Genomic DNA, 20,911 nt, shown 5'->3' on the forward strand with positions numbered 1-20,911 from the left:
TCCCAAATTGCACTGATCGTATTGCTGCTATTTAGCCTTTGTATTGGTCAGATGGCTACTGACTGAGCGAAACGATTTTTTGTGACCAGCTGAAATACAGGCCCAAAAACTTAAACCAGAATGCAAATGTAGAAAAAATGAATATGCTTTATTTTGTCCAATGGTGACTCCTTCTGGTGATACAGGCTGGTACAAGACATTGACTATGAAAATGAACTGTACAATGAGTTTCCTTTCTTTCCTACTTAATTCAGCACTTCGACCAAATTAGTAAACTATCACTATGACATTGGCACAATTACCAGGTGAACGCATTTTCAGAACGTTTGAGATTAATTGGTAAATAAAATCCGACACCAAATTCAACATCTAAACAATTTATTCAAGTATGTTGCCATACTTTTTTGTAACATCACAAAAGGAACATCTCACTTGTTTAAAAAGTTTGCAATGATTAAAAAAAAAAAAAAAAAAAAAAAAAAAAAAAAATGTAAAAAGACAGTCACACCATAACTATAGTAGGTTTTGTTGCTAAGCAAAATAAAGCTCAGTAAAAACATATTTGGCCCTAAAACTATTTTGGAACACAAGACACCCATTTAAAATTGTCACCTATCTTGGATTAACATTTTTTATCCGTGACGATAAAATGACCAGAAGCACTGAAGAATGTTTACTCATCAAATTATTTCCCCTAAGTAGGGAAACATCGGATGAGGTAACATTCTAAAGCTTGAATTAAAAACGACAAATTATCCACTCATTAATATTTGTGATGTCATAATTGCTAAAAATGATAACTGCAGGCTTGCCATCAGTAATGGCAAGTAAAGAAACTAAGCAGTTGGACATTTCCAGCCACAAGGTGGCAGACCACAATCACCGGTGACAGATACTGCAGCTTCTCATTATAATGCAAAATGTGCGCGTGTATGTGTGTGTAGAACACCTGGTGACAAAAGGATGAGCCTCAAGAGAGCTGTGGGTCTCGGCTGTGTCTGTGTCCACTGTATTAGCGTCTTTGTTGGACAATGTAGAGAGTATGGGATATGGTTAGGAGAGTAAAAATGTCTGACGTAAGGTTATCCCTGTTGCGCAGAGGTTTTGTTTTCCTTTGGAGGTGAGTGACTCACTCACGCGGTGACTGCGTCTTTCTCCTTCTTGTCGCTGTCTTCATGCCAGGTGAGGCGCTCCTCGTAGAAGGCGATGACAATCTGTGGGCACTTTTGATTGGCATCCTTTGCAAGCACAAGATCGGCCTCATCCGAATCTTTCCTGTAGGAGATAAAAACAGGCTGCCATTAACCGCAATAGACGTTCAATTTAATTTTACTGAAAGGCTGTGTGTCAGCATTCAATACATACATGGTATTCTGCTTAATGTTGAATAAATTTAACAGAATAATAAATAATCTTCAATTTGACGAGCCATAATGTTGAGCAATATCACCCTCTGCTGTCGGCCGAAATTAACGTCACAAAATGATATGAGTAGAAGGGGTTAAATACACCCCAGTACCACATCAACATTTCTGGGTTGACTTTGTCCCTTTGTTAGAACATGTGTCTCGCAGCTTCAACATTTGGGATTCGAATCAATGCTCTGAACTCCCTGTATGGTGTAAGTACTTCACTTTTCATCTTTCCCAGTCTCGTCTTTCCCCATCCAAACTTTTTGGGAACATGTTGCAGGCATTGAATCGAAAATAAAGATTTGTACATAAACATACACAGTTAAATAATGTTGTGAACATGATTTTTTTCTTCTTTTTGGGCAAAGTATATTCATATAAATAATTCTGTTTTCATTTACATTTTACACAATGTCCTAACATCATTTGAATTGAGCTTTCATCAATCAGTGTAAAAGTGGCTTAAATGTATTGAATAATGTGTGGTGAAAGTGACAACTGAAAATGCCAGAGTATAAAAAGAGGCAATGGGCATAGAAATAGATGAACATGCAAACATAACACATAACATACCACTTCATTAGGAACATCAAATCGCCACACGAATCTGTTGCTCCAATTATTTTCTCTGGCTCAAGACCCTTTTCAAAGCCACGGGCCACCAGAATTTCATCCTGAAAGACAAAGCCACAAACACTTAATGATGTAATAGTGCAGTGTAGTGTAATAGTAGTTTAGTGTAGTGTAATAGCGTAACAATTGATAATGCAAAAATTGTAAAATGTTTCCCCATCATATTACAACTGTGCAATCTAAACCAGAGCAGAGTTATTAACTAGTCAATATGTAATTTTTACCTCCTTTTTCTTTTTAGGTTTGCTTCCACTCTCGTCGTCGTCATCAGAGCTCCTTTTCTTCGAACTACCCGTATCTTTTGCACGTCCTGACGGGGCTGAGCTAGGCTTGCTGCCTCCGCTACTACTTGGAGTAGAACTCCCACTTTTTTTGTAGGTCTTCATGAACTCTGAAATGAGCTCTGGACAATCCAGGTTCTTTTCTGGTTCCCATGTGTTGTGTTTCCTGAGCGGGAAAAAATACAACAGGTTGAGTGTGGTGCCAAGAAGGAAAAAAGTAACGCTAGAATCCCTCAAATTTTGGAATATGGAGACCCGTTAGACATGAGAAAACTTTTCAAGCATCCTGGTTTCTAAACCCAACACCCAAAAACTAATATGCTCACACCTAATGCCAGGAAATTAAGCCCCCCCTCCTTAAAAAACCCATTCATTTTCTCCAGGTATTGAAATGACTGCAACCGGATTGTTCAGGTCCCTCAAAGACATTTCAAGGCTCATCTGAGCAGGTACAAAAAAGTATAACTAATGCTGTTTTTACATAGATTATAATTTACCTAATTTAAAATGATTTTCTCCCAATTCATTCCATTGACTCATTTTGTTTGCATTTAGAATCATTATGTTATTCATAATAATTCACTGATTCCATTGACGTGAGATGTTGAATCAATATTGTTGCGCTTCTGTCTAATGACAATGCATTCCGATTAAGACCGACTTTCAAAATGCTTTTGTGTACGAGATTCCATTTAGTAGGCTAGTTAGACGAATTGATTTACTATTGAAGACAGAGATATATGTTATACATACTGTATATTTTTTAATTAGCAACTGGGGATCAGTCCAGAAAAGATGAACTTTTTTTTAGTATTCACATTTAAAATTCGAAAGATGGGAATAACAGTCATTTAAAAATTGCAATTAAATCACATTTTTAAAAAAAAAAATGTTTTTTTCATTTTTAATTTGTATTTTTTAAAAACAACACTTGGTAACTTTTGAGTTTTGGTCGATTTTAGCGAAGCCGGTAGATTTTATTGTTATGACAGCTCCAAGGTGATTAACTGTGACAAGTAATGATTTTTTAATGCAATATATGTTTGTTATAAACAATTTTCCTTACTCAGTTTAAACTGGATGTTCATGTATTTTAAGACACTGATCGTGACATTGTGTACAAGGCTCATCAACAATTCTTGGATCCCAATGTTTTTTTTGTACCAGGTTCGATTAGTTGAGAATTATTGCGGCCTATAAGTTAGGAGTTATTCAGTGGAAGGCCTGCATGTTTTTTTCATTTTTAATTTGTATTTTTTTAAAACAACACTTGGTAACTTTTCAGTTTTGGTCGATTTTAGCGAAGCCGGTAGATTTTATTGTTATGACAGCTCCAAGGTGATTAACTGTAACAAGTAATGATTTTTTAATGCAATATATGTTTGTTATAAACAATTTTCTTTACTCAGTTTAAACTGGATGTTCATGTATTTTAAGACACTGATCGTGACATTGTGTACAAGGCTCATCAACAATTCTTGGATCCCAATGTTTTTTTTGTACCAGGTTCGATTAGTTGAGAATTATTGGGGCCTATAAGTTAGGAGTTATTCAGTGGAAGGCCTGCATGCTTTTCGTCACAGCCTTCAGCCTGTGGTAGCACATTTGTTCTAATTTGGACGCCTAAAAGAATGATAAGACAAAACTTCTTTGAAGAAAATCAGAAGTGTCCATTTCAATTGAACCAATGCCCGAAGAATGAAATGACCTGTATGAACGAGAAAATCCACAGGTTTGTCAGCACATTTTAAGAAAAGGAAGTCATAATGACAATATTAAAGTGAAACTTGAACATGTTTAACAAGGAAAGGTGGTATTTTTTGTGGAACTACAATTTTTTTTAATAATACTTCACCTTTAATTCTAAAAACCACTCCATTAAACCCCAAAACAATATGTGTATTCTCAAAAAATCCCTCCGAAAAGTTGGCTTGATTCTTTATAATGGGCCTTTTGTTTGTGTGTGTGTGTGTGGGGGGGGGGGGGGGGGGGCGTGTGTGTGCGCGCACGTTATCAGGCCTGCAAAATAATTTTGTTTATTTTATTGAAATTTAGTTACAAGTCTATAGGTGTGTGCTTGGTAAACTGTACCCTCCCAATCTGAAACATACTTCAGTACATCTCATTGGAAAAACCGTTGCAATTTTAGCATTTTGTCTCCCCAAAACAGAAAAGATAATTAAGTAGCTTCCTTCTCAACTTAGACGTTAACTTGGTGTTGGCGAGGCCAATAATGAGCAAGTAATAAACAGGATCTTGGCTCATGCATCGTCCACTAAATCAGTCCCTTTGTGTTATATCGCCACGAGCAACAATACTTACTCTGAATATCCTTTCCACTTGAGAAAGAACTCGACCCTGCCTTTCACCACTCTCCTGTCCAGCACCTTCTCTACAACATATTCTTCCTCATCCGATGATGAGGATTCATCTTCGCGCGACTTTTTGCCCATTGCAAAGTTGATCTCGCAGGGAGCTTTACACAAAGTTATCTTTCACTTCCTGTAAAAGGAAAAATTGCACTTGAAACATCACGAGTGGCTTGCAACAAAATAGCTGGCGAAAACGGCTCCATGTTGTTTCTGGCCACCACAAAATAGGCTAACACTGCTCTAAGGTAGCATTGCGAGTCTTGCGACAACAAGGATGTTGAGCAAATCCAATACGTTCGAGTAAAATAGAATTAGACTCGCCACGCAGAAGCTAACGTTAGAAAAAGCGTAAATTCTTAATCAATGGGCAGCGCAAGGAAACGTGCTAGCGCAGGGAGCCTGCTAAGTAGCTCTTCAAATGGACCTTAGCTAACAAACGGAACACCACCGTAACATTTTGCTACTTGCATGAGCTTTCGGTGCGACGAAGCTTACTTATTTGCCTACCTTGTCGGCGCCTTTAACATACGTTTGCAGCAGTTACCAGCGGGTATCGGCTTGTTTTGTGGTGATGATTATGACTATTATTGTTGCTGCTGCTGCTGCTGAGGATGATGCTCCTGCTGCTGCTAACTTAGCATGTAGCCTAACCACGTAAAGGTGCTGTGCGCTTGCTTGTGTGCGTGAAAAGCGCGCCTTAAACGCTCACAATGAACGTACCCGCCCCTCGGTCTACTTGTGACCTATATTCTCCCCATCTCCCTCGTCTTTCAACAATTGCAGCCTATTTATCACAATTAATCGAAACTCGATAGTTTATGCATTATCAACGTAGTACCTTGTCATTATATATTAGAGTGATTTCGATAAATAATCATCGATATGAACAATAAGTACAGCAATTTACCCACGCCCAGCCCCAACGACTCAAATGAATAACAATCAATGCACTGCTATGAAAAACAGTTAGTCCCGTTAATTGGTTGATATACATATATACGTACAGTTGTGATTTTAAATCAAAATGATACATTTCTAAAAATTGCACATATTCGATGATACGCATATTTAGGTTCTGTGGCATCACCGCCCACCCTCATTCTCATTTGCGATTGGAGGTTACTGAGGACTGACAGCATTTGGACCAGTGAATTTTGTCGTTTGGGTGACGCATGGTCGCAGCGGGAACTATTGACCAATAGCTGACTGAAAGACGTGGCTCTGGTGCTATTTATTTTACTGTTGAGAGGCAGTCTTTGCTTGCCTGACGCAGTACACACTCTTCACTGAAATTCAAGCGTGCCGTCTAAAATTATTCTGCAAGATGTCTAAAGACGTGAGTACATCGCTATATTTATTGGAATGCTTCGGTTGGACCACTTCGTATTTTTTGCATGTTCACTCCGATCTGAAATACGCGACGCGAACCGCAACGCCGCCATTTTACAAGCACCCGAGCCTCGTGGGCTTTTGTTCTGTCGACCGACTCATTAAGTACTGTCACGATTTTTGTTAACGATTTTTTTTTTTATGTAGGACAGTAAACGCCATAGTTTGCTCTTCGTAACGTTTTATAAGTTTGTAAACTAATTCGATCGTCAAACAAACAAGCCTTACTGTGGTGTAATGGCGGCGGTGATGCCCTCCCCCAACCACGGCTGGATCTCAATATTGACTGTCTGTTCCGACATTCTGTGTTTACTGACCGAATTAAGAAGCAAAACTAAAGCCCTAAAGTTACTGTATGAATACATGTATAGAAGAACACGGTGCAATTTGTTGAAGCTTACGTCACCGTTTCCCATTGTTTAGATTCCGCGTGAACCCGAGCAGCTTCGCAAACTGTTTATCGGGGGATTGAGCTTTGAAACCACAGATGATAGTTTGCGGGCCCATTTCGAACAATGGGGGAGTCTCACTGACTGTGTGGTAAGTGAATTATTTGAATTGCTTAGGTTCATGGGGTCATAGAAGTGAATGCCTTATCAATTACCTTCTTAGGTCATGAGAGACACAAACAACAGGAGATCCAGGGGTTTTGGCTTTGTCACCTACTCATCGGTACAGGAGGTTGATGCTGCCATGGCTGCACGTCCGCATAAGGTGGATGGAAGAGTGGTTGAACCCAAACGTGCCGTCTCCAGAGAGGTAAGGGCACTGTTTTAACAATATCTGTCATGAATTAAAAGTGGTTGAGGATTTAGTTTGATCAATATCTCTGATATGCAGGATTCCAACCGACCAGGCGCTCATGTAACGGTGAAGAAAATATTTGTCGGCGGTATTAAAGAAGACACTGAGGAATCGCATATGCGTGACTACTTCCAACAATTTGGCAAGATTGAGGCCATTGAAATTATGAATGACCGCAATACAGGGAGGAAGAGGGGCTTTGCTTTTGTAACTTTTGATGATCATGATGCAGTTGACAGAATCGTCAGTAAGTACATTTTTCTTTAACTTGGGATGGTGAAAATGGCTGCACATTCATTCACGCAACACATGCTTGTTCCTTTATGAAGTCCAGAAATACCACACCGTTAATGCCCACAACTGCGAAGTTAGAAAGGCTCTCCCGCGACAGGATATGCAATCGTCAGGAATGAGAGGAGGTACTCGCTGCTTTTACAATATGCATCTAGGTAGGACATTGTCATGCTAATGATTGGGTAAAACTTCAACAGGATTTTCAGGTGGACGAAGTGGTGGTGGTGGCGGCGGTGGTGGCAGACCTTATGATTATGACCGGGGCTTTAACCAGGGTAAGCAATCTACAATCACCTAATTAATATTAGCTAATTGGTACCAGTTGACTGCAATAGACATCAAATCCATTTTGTTGGAGAGGTGTAGGACTGACCCCCTCTCGAAATTGATTTGATGTCTATTGCCATTGGTGGCTCCTGGTCTATAACACCACATGCATTGTATCTATTTTTGACTTGCCCATCTTCTTACAGGTAGCCGGGGTAGATATCAAGACAACCATTATAATGGCAATGGAAGAGATGGTAAGCATGTTTTTTTAAGTCTGAACCCCAGAGCTTTTTAACTGCTGTACTATAAGGGCAATTCTGTTTGTAGACTATGGAGGTGGCCCCGGGGGATATAACAATAGCGGAAACCGTGGTTATAACCAGGGCTACAACCAGGGAGGTGGCGGTGGAAATTATGGTGGAAATAGCTATGACAGCAACGGTTACGGTAAATGTTATCCCCGTTTTATGTTGAACTTAAATGCATCTGCATGATGGTTAAAAAATTAACATTGTTGCAGGCAACTGTGGCGGAAGTGGTGGCAGTGGCAACTACAGCTTGGGTCACTATGACTCCCAGTCCTCTAACTTTGGCCCAATGAAGAGCAGCTTTGGTGGTGGTGGTGGTGGCGGCGGTGGTGGCAGGAACTATGGTAAGTTGTTAGACACAAAATCATGTAGAAATGGTAACTTAATCTGTTTTTTTTGGGGGGGTTTCAAGGAGGCTATGGTGGAAGCTCGAACAGTGGCTACGGTCGTCAAGGGCGGTTTTGAAGTGACATGTGGTGAGTATTACATAGCATGGCTGCCAGTTTCTGTCGCAAAAAAGGGACTCGTTCAGTGCTCTCATACGCATTTAAAACAAAAAAAACAAAAACAACAACAATCCACTAGATCTCAGGTCGTATGAAGTCAGTGCACAGTTAACAATGTTGTTCCGTATTGTTCAACAGGGCTGAGTACTTAGGAGAGGAAGTGACAGCAAGAGGAGAGGAAGTGACAGGGCAGCTGCAGGTTTACCTCCTAAATCTGCTCAGCCAAACATGTGACAGGTTACAGCTGCCGCAGGAGTCGTATAATAGACAAAAAAAGGGGGGGGGGGGGGTTGTTCAAATGAAGCAATTTTGTGTTTGATTTTTTTTTTTTTCTTCCCTAAAGTCTGTGTCTGGAAAGCAAGCATTCCAATGAGGGGTTTTATGTAGATATTTTTGTCCTTTTATTCTCTGGTTTTATTTGTAACTGCATCCAAGTCGAGCTGAAATAAACAAACTTTCAGTCTTTTTACAAACTTGTTAGCCTCCTTTAGTGGTTCTGAGAAGGGGGTGGGGGGTTAGAATTGCTGCATAGAGCTGAGCGCAAGAGAACAATCTGTGTGCTATGAGCATCCATGCAGTAGACTTCGACTGGTTGAGGGATGACAGGGGCCGTACAAATGGGTTGGATGCAGTGAGTGCAGACTACGCCAGAGTGCTGCACAGATCATCTGGAGGATGCTAGCTTACATGCAGTCTTTGAGGCTAGCCATGGAAGCCAGCTGAGGGAGAGAAGTAGCAATCATCGCCAGGATCATTGAAGCAGGGGAGAGTGAGAACAGAACCTGAGTCTAGCAGGCAGCAGCTACCAAAGGCTTAAATGCAGCCTGTAGGTAAGACCAGCCCTCTCAACTACTGATGCTAGCACACCTTGCTTTGAAAATGTAGTCATGGTAGTAGGATGTCTGTCCCAGACTAATGATTAAACTGTTCTCGCCCCAGTTCTAAGTTGGTAAATGGGTTTCTTTATCTTGTTCCACAATACATTTGCATGCTGGGAATTAATTGAAATGCAATTGTGATGAGATTGGTTATTGAATTATGATTTTATTTCAGGTGACATTCAACTGTGTATGCGCTATCAGGGGACTGACGTCATATAATTGGCAGTGGATCTAACAGGTATAACTAATGCACAGAAATCGAATGTATATTGGCTAACACACTGATGTTTCTTCCCTGTTAAAATTGATTGTGGGCCTGATTCAAATCCCTGGAAGCAAAAGTTAACTCTGCCTTTTTTCCCCCTCCCTTGCAGGTTTCTGGAAAAACTTATTTATTCTTTTTTAATACCCAGAAAAGTTTATTTTTCTCTTGTTTTTAAAATAAAGTTTATTTTTATAATCTGGTGTTTTTAATTGAACATGAAATGTACAAGACAATGTATTAAATGGGAATGCGCTGTAGCTGATCCTGCAACATGAATGTTATTTCTATAAGGTGCCAATTCCACATTTCAGCATTCTTGCTTGGGCATCGTTGTGTGCGGGACTAAATAAGTTTCCCCATCTGCCATCTGTTGTAGATGGTACTCATCTTTTGAATATGGTTGTCCAGTTTCATCCCTCAGGTGAGAGAATACTTCTGTATAGAGTTGAGTAAAGTGGCACTTGATGTATGTCAAGCTGCGCCGGAACTGTAATCTTTCCTGAACCAGGTTGTCTCTCTGAGTCTGAAGCTGACCCAGCTCTCTTTCAAGATGAATGATGGTGTCCAGTTTGCGCTTGCGGCAGTTTTGAGCTGCCACTTTGTTCTTACCCCGGCGCCGGATGTCTTTAATCAGCGCCAGTTGGGCATCTGTCAGCGTGTACTGCGTCAGGAGCTCATTGAAGTCATCCACAGGCAGATTAATGATCTTTTCCATGGGGAAGGGGATCTTCAATGCAATGGCCCGCCTCTCATCCCTACTCCCTGGTGTCTGGCTGCTTCCTTGACGTTTTGGATGCATGACATGTTGCCAGCTCCCTCTGCTGGGTAACTCGGAGGTGTAAACTTCACCCAGAGTCTGCTTTCCCGCCTGAAGATCCAGCGTGTTGTACTGTGAATGGGTCAAGTGTTGGGTTGTGAAATATGAATGTTGTGCACCTGTTTGCAGATAACAGTCAGACTGAGGCTGGTAATCTATGGAGTAATTTTGCCCTCTTCTAAAGTGTTCGCCCATGCTTTGTATTTCTGCACTCCTGTAAACCGATGATGCCCCAAAGGCAGAAGTTTCCGGCGAAGTCAAAGGTGGACTGGAGCCCAGAGAGAGACCAGAGTCTGACTCAAGATCATCAGCTGAATGAGTAAATGAACTTTGGCTGTGAGCTGTCCACATGTGCTGACCGTGGCCCAGAGGAAGACTGCCATTGGGTCTTCTGGTACCTGAGGATGAGGTCCTCTGTTCTGTAAGAGCCAGAATTGATTGGTGGGGCTGAGAGGAAGTGGCTAGCATTCTCTGGGTCAGTTGTGGTCCAGGTTGCTTATTGAGGGCATCTATATCGCTGCCCGGGTTGGGATGGACTGCAGCTTCCTCGGAGTAACCACCATCATATGCGTCTGTCGTGGCCACTTCAAAGGTAGCCGGCTCGGAGTGGCAATGGGTGGCTCCATATGTGCCCAAAGAAGCAATTGGCTCGATGCTTTGGTAATGTGTTGCTCCATAAGAAGCTTCACAAGGAGGCTCGAAGCCCTGCAAGAGCAATATGGCACTATAATTAATGACATGGATAAATTAAGTGATTTATGAATTTCTGCTCAGTTTTATTTTCTTAATTTACAGATAATGTACATTTTCAGGTCATGTAATGCGCTGCTCACAGTTGGGGAAATTTTGTCTTGTGAAATCTCAGGATGTACTTGGAATGCACAACAACCTTTACTTGGTTACCTGATCTAGACCTTAAGATGCTTAGTTCAAATGCTCAATGTACTCTTTAACAAAGAGAAAACCTTGGTGGGGGAAAAAAAATCTAATCAAAAGTGTAGTTATCAACTCTTTGGGTGGTATGATGATACGGTGCCCCCCACCCCATAAGTGAAAATCTATAAAATGCCATATTTAAAAACATTGTAAAGAATTTATGCTTACTACATATTTTTATTTATAGAAACACAAATATAGTAAGACTCATGGTGAACTAAAACATGGACAAATAATGAAAAAAGTAAAGATACGAAATACAGACGTGCAAAAATCTAACACTTTAGTCGTTTACTGTACCTCTGTAAATGTAAAGATGCACAATTTATGTGTTTACTCAGAATAAGGAATGACTCGGGTATCATAGTGTGACAGGTGAATGGATAAATTGATTTCTTTAAAAAAAAAATCCAGGATACAGGCAGATAATTAACAATCTGTATTTAACACCAGAAAGCTGTAGGTTTTCATATAAATGTACTGTATCTGGAATAGTATGCAAAAGCCTCCATTCAACAAACTGCAATTTAACAGAAGATTTAAATTATAATTGTTAAAACCAGCCTACCTGTAGCTCTGTTATGGCCATGAGTTCCTGCCAAGTTGCGTCCATGTCCGTGTGCTGGGCTCCATGAGATCTACCACCAAGGAAATTAGCAGTCACTGCCCCACACAACCTGCTTGAGGTGCAGTCAAATCCCTTGAAATGGCAAAAATAATTAGGCCTGTAGAATAGGCACACTACTCTCCGTGCTCTAGTTCTGAAAGTCTTCAACAAGCCTACCTCAGAAGTTCTCCTTGATGCGACCTCGTAGTTGGCTGTTGAACACATTTAAAACACCCTCTTGTTGTAGTTCAACCTTGAAAGGATTCATGTAATTAACCATTCAATCATCAACATTTGCATAGGGACAGTAGGGACATAACACTACCAACTTTTCAGGATGCTCAAATTGTCCCCACCAACTTTTAAGTAACCTTCTCTGCATTAAATAATGACTTCAGTTATACAGGAAATTTAGATTGTCTTCCCATATGCTGTAAGGATAAAATAGACCTGACTATTATTAAGTGCTTTTTTTTTTTTTTAATTAGGTTCACACATTTCTCCTTTCTCGCCCGCTGAATGTGCCTGTCCATTTTTCCCCTGAAATGCACGTTTCATTGCCTGATGACTTGACCCTTCCAAGCCACACACACACACACACACAGCCCCAACAGATTCATTTCAACAAAATGCCGCCTCCTTCAAAGAAGAGGGATATTAGTTTTTTTTTTTTTTTTTTTACGGATAGCAGCAGCCACTGTAAGTAATGTAAAAATACGTCAATGTTGTTGGGGTGGGGGAAAACACCAATTTTGCTATTGAAAGTCTGACCTGCATCAGAGTTAGCATAACATTAAACTGTGTGAACTTGCTAACCTGCAAAACGACTACAGTCTGGCCAGCCTCCACAAGGAACAACGAAGTCAAGCTAGCCGTCTGTCATTTGGATCATTGTTTGCATTATGTGCATTACAGTATAGCAATGTGGTGGCTTCAGAGTGCAAGTCCCTTCATTGGAAAAAAAAAACTAGAAGCTCTCCAAGAATGGGTCCACTTCAGGGGACGCTGACATGAACATGAACTGACATGAAAAAATAATCTGTGAAATTCATTCATTCTTTCATTTTCCACGCACACATAAGAATTTCATGAGAGCACTTTGGTTTGAGTCTTGGGGTAGTTTAATATGCGAGATGTATGTATTACATGTAGGTCAGTCCTTGGAAATCTCAACACTTTTTTTCATTAATTTTTCCCCAAAAGACTTTTATATTACAATACTTTAGTTTGAGTCTAGGGGCGCTCCATTGTCCCCCAGAAGTGGACTCATTCTTGGACAGCTCCCCATTTTTTTTTTGTTTTTGTTTTTGTTTTTTTTTTTGTTTTGTTTTTAATTAATGGGACATGCACTTCAAAATGTTTCTTTAGCAGTTTTCGAAAACAAAGGTTTGAATCTAAAGTTGTATCACCTAGCCAACACACAGAAAGTTAGTAGAAGTCAATACAGATTTATTTTGCATTGATCATTTAGCCTAGCAGTTAATTCGGTTCATATTCGTGAGAAATGACTGACCCTAATTTAATAATCTGTTTGGTTTTATTAATGTCCCGTCCCCAGCAAAAAGTGTACATGCAAGTTATGCTGTTATATCGTCCCTACCAATGTTGAGACTTAACCTACGCCCTTGGTTTCTACACACTGTATTAGGATGTTTTTGGGTATATTTATCTACAATCAGGGGAGCCATTCCTTCACAAATTTTACTCTTTAATTTCCGGCAGAATTTTTTTTCTTTTAAATGTGTGGTGGTTCCTGAACAGTTGGCTCCTCCCATCAACTGTGCCAACCAGTGATAACACAATCTGCAGAGAAACAGAATATTCTGTAGGACTGGTGGAGGCCTGATGGGAAAATGTGTATACTTCTTTTAAGACTGGCGCTTTCAGGACTGTTGTGAAAGTTAAATATGTAGAAATTATTGGCCAATGTGTTTGCAACTTCTGATATGGATAGCTTGATGGATAATTCCTCATTTGATGAGCAACTTTATTACTAGTACACTAAGTAGCCAAAACTTTTAAAGGAATGTTCTCACCTGTTTGAATTGCATATCGTTTTTTTAGTTTATATTTTAATCAAACTTATCAGTTAGCGTCAGCTATTAATGTATCACTTGCTAATAAATCCTATTCAGAAATAAAATTTATTTTTTCCACTTGTGCGTAATTCTTTTTTTCCCTCAAAATATGGCGTTTTTTTTTTTTTATTATGAATATTGTTTCACATATCACGTGACTAGTTAAAAAATAGCAACATAGTTTGAAGTGATTTATTGCCTTTTTTTAGCATTAATACTCCTTTGTAAAATAACCTACACAAATGAGTTCACTGTCAATGTAATTGTAACAGTTGTTTATAAATGACAATTTATAAAGTTGAAAATGACCAAATTGTAGTAGTCAAAATTCATCTCCCCTCGTGCAATATGCCGCTGAAGTAGCATTGCTGGTTCATAAATTACTTTTGTTATAAAAATCATGTGATATAAGCATGTCAAATGTACAAATTAACATACCTGTGCAGCATTCTCTTTTCAGGTGAAGAACATTTCAGATGAGAAGTGCCATCCAGCTCCGCACTCTTTGACTCGCACAAAACTCAGCCAACTCCCTAAAGTGGTGTTTCCTAACCAAACTGTCTGCCTGTGTGTGCTCAGACACTGAGCAAGACACCAGCACAAATGGGATGGTCCTGAGCACTCAAAGCCAATGCTACTCTAAAGTGGTCTTGCATCCTTAATAGTACACTTGAACCCCAACCTCCAAATTTCCCTTTTGCCCACACCACATAAAAAACCGCAAACCAATAGTCTGGCATGTATCATGTCAATGATTCAGCATTCAAGCGAGCTTTACAAACCCCCTGAAAATATGTTAACAAATATGATCCTACTGGTGAGATGACAACAAAATAACAACAAAATTGACTGAACAACTGTGTCTTTTCAAATCTTCCCAGACGAAAGGCAGAAGATGTGTGAGGTGGACCACCTGGAGTCAGAAAAAGAATTCTTTAAAACTTGGTTGAATACAAATGGAATGTACACCCTTTGACAGGTAAGAAAGACTGCATTGTTCCTCTACCTGGCAAAGCAAGCATCAATGGAGAGAGAGAAGAAGGGTGAGAGAGTGTCTTACATAAGCAATCATTAAAATCCTTCAGCTAAAATAGCATTAGAATTTGTCCTTATTCCTTTTATGTCTTAAAGTTCAGCCTTGATTTATCTTGGTCGTTTTATATCACCAGAATCTGGTGTTTGAACATTGGTGTATAATTGTATTATTATCCATTGTTTAATTTGCGGCATGGCATAATACATGGTAAGCTCGAATGACTGATTTCAGAATGAAGCAAGGTCAAGAACACCGTTCGGCAGATTTAATAATTCTGGTTGCAGCATGTCCCACTGTACAACCAATCAAAGAAAACTTAACGATCAAATGAAAAATCGATAATCATTTATTACACACAAAAGATCACTTAGTGTTAAATACTAAAATAAATCCCAAATGTAAAGTTTTATCTGGCCTGGTTCACAATAATACTGTATCTTTTTTTTTTTTTTTTCTTTTTCTTGGTGACTGCTCAAAGCTCTACGATGTAGGCGGCTGACAGAGTCAAGAAAGGTGAACATCTACCAGGAATCCAGGAAGGGACTTCCCAAGCACTTCCAGAAAGGACTTCCCAGCTTTCCTAGCACTAAGCCCCTGACTCAACCACCACCACAGGCGGCCAACGCAAGCCTGCTATTACTGTGACCGCATCACTTTTGGATATGGAGTTCCCAGGTCAACAGCCACAATCCTCCTTTTTGTTTGTTTGCTTCAATTATTATTATTATTATTATTTTAAATCTCTGATTTCCCGTTTGTATGCTAGTGTCCACCCCCCCCACACACACACACACAATGCTGAAGACAAATTGACATTCTTTCAGTAGTTGTTGTGTGTTTTTGCGTTATTGAGTGAATAAAATATTTATTGAAAGTCGTTTTCATAGGACGATTTGTGTTAGGTTTCTGAGAATATATATTTTTATGCATGGTTTTCACACATTAGCACTCCAATAGCAGTAAATGAGGAACCTCATGTGCAGTTTACGAAATGTCACAATAAAACCCACATGTTTTTCAAGGTGTTTCGATGAAGATAATGCTTTGTAACAACTTCTTGATTTCATAATGATTTTCACATCTAAGGTAGATTCATCTTTATCTACAAGTAAAGATAGCAATTCACACACGTTGGCTCTAAAATAAAACATTCTATGGTTAATTACAGTTTACACTTTCATGTTCGGATCATAAAGCCTCGCCATTCTCCTGTCTATCTAGCATTTCTCTTTTGGGTGTTTTAAGTGTTTTTAATCAATTATTGTACAAACTTCGATTCCAATTAAATTGGGATGTTGTGTTGAAGGTAAAAAGAAACGATACAATCATACATGCCATGGGCCCTGCCACACATCCATAACATTCCAGAAGCTGGATTTGAAGTTTGCACCACTAACAATTCAGATGGTCTTTTCCCTCCAAACCAATTTGAAACGTGGCCTCATCAGCACACTTTTCCACATTGTGTCAGTCCGTCTCAGATGAGAACCATTTTATTAAGTAATTAAGTTCATCCATCCATCCATCCATCCATCCATCCATCCATCCATCCATCATCTCCGGCTTGCTCTGGGGTCAGGTCGCGGGGGCAGCAGCTTTAACAGGGAAGCCCAGACTTCCCTCTCTCCAGCCACTTCAACCAGCTCCAGTTATTAAGTTCATTTAAATTTTAAACAACTGCCCAACTTCATGAGAATTGAGGTTTATGGACGTTCACAATGATACACCAGCTTTTGGATGACTGTGAATATGGAATGTTTATATGTAGTAATGAAACATGGAAGGCAGAGAAAAGAGGATGTTGGTTACCGGATGCTCTGCTTAATGCTGATAAAATTAAGACTTGATTCGAAGAAAGGGAACTAAAAAACTTTTGGGGTTGTGCTTATGTACGGTGATCAGAAAGAGGCTAAATTCAGTCTAGAATAAACATTTCGTATACAACAAGCAGAACTACTATGATGATTAGACGTCTCAACTTAAATAATAATCATTTATTGCTTGTAAGATAAGACATATAAAAGATTACATATTGTGTTAATATTCTTCAAGTTGAAACCATGCTTTCAAAAAAGATGACATTTTACAGAAAATGTTAACAGTACATCTTAATTTATCAACATGATATAGTATTTAAACACCGCCATTGCAGTGTGCACATGCGCAATAGTTTTTTTTTAACATCTAAGCTTTTGTTTTACTTCATAAAAACAGCAAGGATCTCTTTTATATACAGCAAGCCTGGATTAAAAGACAGTCTATAAATTAGGGATGTCCCCGATTCGATCATGTGATCGGAAATCGGGCCGATCGAGCCATTTTTCAGAGGATCGGAATCGGGTGAAAAGAATTCGGATTTTAAAGCAACACTATGTAATTTTTCAGTTTTGGTCGATTTTAGCGACGCTGGTGGACAGAAGTGGTAGTGTTTTGCCTTAAGGAAGACTGTTTTCCATGAGGACCAGCGCACACCCACAGTGTCGTAAAATCATCAGTCAATCAAAAATCAATCTCCCGGTCGCCTGCAGATGGATTAAACAACATATCTGTTTCCAGCAGCTGTGTGGAGGATGAATAGTAATCAGGTAATGAATCCAGTTGGGGCTAAACAATAGCATATGACGGTTAGCAACCTGTGGATAGTGTGGCTAACCCCTCCACACCACCCGAATTCGCTCGAAAACGTATGCATTCGTTTCTGTCTTTATAATGAATGGGCAAAGGAGGAAGTTACGTATGCCGTAAAGCCGTCAGTACATTTGTAGTTTTTATATGTAGCAGGGTTCCTGCCATCCTCCTTAAAGTTAATTAGTGCCGGTGAAAGCAATACAGACCCCAGCAATTTATAAAAGATGTGTTCATTCAACAAGTTGCCAGTCGACATATCAGAAATGTTATGAAAATATTTTATAAAGGTTGAAAAGTTACCTAGTGTTGCTTTAGTTAAAAAACCCATTTATATTTTTCTGCTTCATGCTCGCACATATCAACAGGCTCTCACACTCCCTCCTGCTAAGTAGCGTGACCAAACTGTTTTTCTTGGTCACCAGTGTAGCTGGCGTTTGGTACTTAACGTTAACGATGATTGACAGGTTTGTAGCTCTGATCAGTCCGGAGAAGCCTTGGTAGCTCTACGAGGCACAAACATGTTAATCATTATTAAACTTTTAGCCCAGTCCGAAGTGTGCTGTGCCAACTTATTCATTGTGTAAGTGAGAAAAGGGGGGTTTCAGCAGCGTGGGCGTCAAAGCGTGAGTAAATTTAGTGGATTTAAAAACTGCATTTCATCAAGACATGCATTTTTGTTTACATTATTCACGTTTAAAAATAATTCATGTCATGAAGGAGGGACAGTGGTTAGCATGTCCACCTCACAGTTCTGGGATTGTGAGTGCAATTCTGGCTCTGGCCTTCCTGTGTGGAATTTGCATGTTCTTCTTATGCCTACGTGGGTTTGGTTTGATGTTAAAGGTGATGCAATGAAAAATTAGGGTGCACCTTTATAAAAAAAAAAAAAAAAAAAAAAAAAAGGTTTTTTTTTTTTTTCTAATGTCATCAGGCCTATGCCTATCCCAAACATAGCTGTTCAAGTTATCTGGTGCAAATTCCTCTAGTTTGCGGCTGTGGCGCAGTTGGTAGCTGGAGTTGTCCTTGGAACGAAGGGTCAGCAGTTTGATTCCCGGCTTCGACAGCCAACTGTTGAAGTGCTTTTGGGCAAGGCACTGAACCCTAATTTTCCCCCAATGGGTTGGCAGCGCCTTGCATGGCAGCAGTACTATTGGTGTGTGAATGTGTGAGTGAAAGGGTAAATATGTGCTAATGTAAGGCGCTTTGGGCATGGTAACCATCGAGATAAATGCACTGTATAAGTACTGTCCATTTACAATTTAGTTTTTATATCGCATACCTCCCAAAAATCGCAACGAGTTTTATGTGTATTGACATTTGAAAGAGCAAACATATCCAGGCACGTCACAGGATTTTTTTTGTTGTGTTTTTTATCAATACAGCCAAATTTGAAATCCTTGGTTTAACTTTACATAAACATTATAAACAATGATGGTTGCCCGCATTGTTGTTTTGAGTTGCAATACTTATGCTCTTAACAATAAAACAATGGCGCTGTCTTTACCAAGATATAGTCCCATGTTTTATTTAAAACTCCAAAGTTGAAATATCTTACAGTCGGGGCAAACTATGATGTCATTTATAGACTGAGATAGAGGGAAAATCCCATTGCCTGGTTTTCCCAAATGCTTCCCAGAAGTGGGAGGTAGGATAATTGGAGTTGGTTGAATGTAGGAGTGTACTGAAAAAAGATGAGTACATACAGACTAAAATGATCCACATGTGAATTTTACAAAACAAATGTTTCTCTTATTTAGAAATTAAAACATGTCAACGATTTCCCCTTGTGTTCACGTTAAACGTTTATTTTTCACATTTACAAAATTCTCACATGAATGAATGAATAAAATGTTGTATTATTTATTATGGTATTTTAACTGTTATTTGGCAATTATTATTCTGTATTGTTACTTCTGTAGTAAGTTGTTTACCCAGGCTAAATTGTCTTTCCAGTGATCTGCTATTTGGAAATACACGACTTTACGTAGTGAGAAAGAAAGTGCAGGGGGGCATCCAGCCGGCAAAGCCTATGGCTGCGCATAAGGGTCACCTGCACCTATTGAGGTGTGGGGGGCACCCTCCATTCTATTGGCCAGGTAGCAGAAACAAAGAAAGGTATCAGGGGTTTATGTGGGACGTTCTCTTCTCCTCACCTCACCTAGGGATAATGCAGCTGTTTGATTAGTATTTATTAGAAAACACAACATTTTTGTGTGAATAAAGCCTCCACTGGTTCAATTACGATGAGCGTGTACTTTTTTCAGAAACCCCAACAGGCTCCAGAAAAGTACACAATATTTACACAATCTTAATTTTTTTTTACTTGTGTACCCCCCGTTTCTTTTACCAAGCTCGGTGATTTTATATCTTTGTTAAAACAAAGTACATAGGTTTAGCGTTCAATTTGGAAAGAAATCTTATGGCATAATACGAGACAAGTTATCACAACGAAAAACTATGGACCTGAATACACTCATCTTCTGTACCTCAAGCTTCTGGAGCCTAGCTCAGCTAACAATGAGCTCGAGGCAAGGTACACTGTGAACTGAATGCCAGCTAATTAGTTCTATTTACACTCACTCTAAAATGTACTTGGTGTGAATTTTGGCCTGCTTAGTTGAGTTTCCGTGTGTGTGGAATTCAAAGTTCAAAGGAAATAGGGTTTTTAATATTAAATACTGGTGCACGATAATTATTGGTCCGATAATTATCGGTCCGATAATAGGAATTATGACGTCATCCCGATAAATCCAATAACATTTATAATAGGACCGATAATATGTACTGTTCTGGTTTTACAGTTTACACACTAGTATGGTTAATCAATTGACCATTTGCGGGGCATTGCTCCCACCTGCTGATCAGAATAATTCACTGCATCTATTTTTTGTTACTGTAGTTTGGTTCAATCACTTAAACATTGCGGTGTCTAGCAGTAGCATTGACAGTCGTGAATGCTTTCTGATACGTTTCCGCCTCGGAAATATATGTAAGTATTTTATGTTTACTATAACATATGGATGTGCAATAGACCCTACTCACGTGACGTCACAGCCACGCCCCCGCGCCATGTTGTCCGGATACTAGTCATGTTAATGCATTAGCGCTTCGCAAATTCCTCCTATTATGGCGTGTTTTTCTGCTCATTAACATTAATAATCAAAATGGTGAAGTCGTGTGTGGCGGTCGGTTGGAAAAACAGAGAAGATAGACGGAGAGACTTGAATTTTGACCGTATTCCGAGAGACCCGAACAGGAGACCGAGATTGACTGCTGCAATTCGACGAGAAAACTGGGCTCCAAACGACTACCACAGATTATGTAGTAGTCATTTTATATCTGGTAAGATGCATTTAATATATATTTAGAGGGTTTTTGGGCTGACAACCACAAT

At 39.5% G+C, this 20,911-nt stretch overlaps 3 protein-coding genes across 7 annotated transcripts; 1 reads left to right on the forward strand and 2 right to left on the reverse strand.

Annotated features, from left to right (window-relative positions):
• Positions 1 to 460: 460 nt before the first annotated feature.
• Positions 461 to 5,390, reverse strand: cbx5 (chromobox homolog 5 (HP1 alpha homolog, Drosophila)). Its single transcript, XM_057826614.1, has 5 exons — positions 5,206 to 5,390; positions 4,649 to 4,828; positions 2,270 to 2,492; positions 1,986 to 2,086; positions 461 to 1,275 (listed from the first exon to the last, which is right to left on the reverse strand). Exons 2-5 carry the CDS (start codon positions 4,777 to 4,779, stop codon positions 1,134 to 1,136), a joined length of 597 nt encoding a protein of 198 aa, XP_057682597.1. The 5' UTR covers positions 4,780 to 4,828; positions 5,206 to 5,390; the 3' UTR covers positions 461 to 1,133.
• Positions 5,391 to 5,867: 477 nt separating this feature from the next.
• Positions 5,868 to 9,610, forward strand: LOC130909764 (heterogeneous nuclear ribonucleoprotein A1-like). 4 transcript variants are annotated; one of them, XR_009061794.1, is made up of 12 exons: positions 5,868 to 6,034; positions 6,511 to 6,627; positions 6,700 to 6,846; positions 6,928 to 7,138; positions 7,221 to 7,310; positions 7,383 to 7,460; positions 7,659 to 7,709; positions 7,783 to 7,902; positions 7,976 to 8,107; positions 8,176 to 8,239; positions 8,408 to 9,388; positions 9,525 to 9,610. XR_009061794.1 is itself a non-coding variant. In XM_057826585.1 (11 exons), exons 1-10 carry the CDS (start codon positions 6,023 to 6,025, stop codon positions 8,226 to 8,228), a joined length of 1,011 nt encoding a protein of 336 aa, XP_057682568.1. In that variant the 5' UTR covers positions 5,868 to 6,022; the 3' UTR covers positions 8,229 to 8,239; positions 8,408 to 9,610. The 4 variants fall into 4 exon arrangements, 2 of the variants coding, with proteins under 2 accessions (XP_057682568.1, XP_057682586.1); XR_009061795.1 differs by having other exon boundaries at positions 9,323 to 9,388; XM_057826585.1 differs by having other exon boundaries at positions 8,408 to 9,610.
• nfe2 (nuclear factor, erythroid 2) lies at positions 7,679 to 14,987 on the reverse strand. Of its 2 annotated transcripts, XM_057826571.1 has the most exons (4): positions 14,292 to 14,985; positions 11,953 to 12,028; positions 11,737 to 11,868; positions 7,679 to 10,937 (listed from the first exon to the last, which is right to left on the reverse strand). In XM_057826571.1, exons 2-4 carry the CDS (start codon positions 11,998 to 12,000, stop codon positions 9,723 to 9,725), a joined length of 1,395 nt encoding a protein of 464 aa, XP_057682554.1. In that variant the 5' UTR covers positions 12,001 to 12,028; positions 14,292 to 14,985; the 3' UTR covers positions 7,679 to 9,722. The 2 variants fall into 2 exon arrangements, with proteins under 2 accessions (XP_057682554.1, XP_057682545.1); XM_057826562.1 differs by having other exon boundaries at positions 11,737 to 12,028; positions 14,292 to 14,987.
• Positions 14,988 to 20,911: the final 5,924 nt, after the last annotated feature.

Source organism: Corythoichthys intestinalis, chromosome 2 (assembly GCF_030265065.1).
Source record: "Corythoichthys intestinalis isolate RoL2023-P3 chromosome 2, ASM3026506v1, whole genome shotgun sequence".
Classification (NCBI taxonomy): Eukaryota; Metazoa; Chordata; class Actinopteri; order Syngnathiformes; family Syngnathidae; genus Corythoichthys; species Corythoichthys intestinalis.

Coding starts and splice junctions, on each gene's coding strand:
- cbx5 (XM_057826614.1), bottom strand. CDS start 4,779: ATGGGCAAAAAGTCGCGCGAAGATGAATCCTCATCATCGGATGAGGAA. Junction 2,087..2,269: donor AACCTAAAAAGAAAAAGGAG/GTAAAAATTACA, acceptor TTTGTCTTTCAG/GATGAAATTCTGGTGGCCCG. Junction 1,276..1,985: donor TTGATGTTCCTAATGAAGTG/GTATGTTATGTG, acceptor TATCTCCTACAG/GAAAGATTCGGATGAGGCCG.
- LOC130909764 (XM_057826585.1), top strand. Junction 6,628..6,699: donor GGAGTCTCACTGACTGTGTG/GTAAGTGAATTA, acceptor TTACCTTCTTAG/GTCATGAGAGACACAAACAA. Junction 7,311..7,382: donor ATCGTCAGGAATGAGAGGAG/GTACTCGCTGCT, acceptor AAACTTCAACAG/GATTTTCAGGTGGACGAAGT.
- nfe2 (XM_057826562.1), bottom strand. CDS start 12,000: ATGTGTTCAACAGCCAACTACGAGGTCGCATCAAGGAGAACTTCTGAG. Junction 10,938..11,736: donor TGGCCATAACAGAGCTACAG/GTAGGCTGGTTT, acceptor TTGCTCTTGCAG/GGCTTCGAGCCTCCTTGTGA.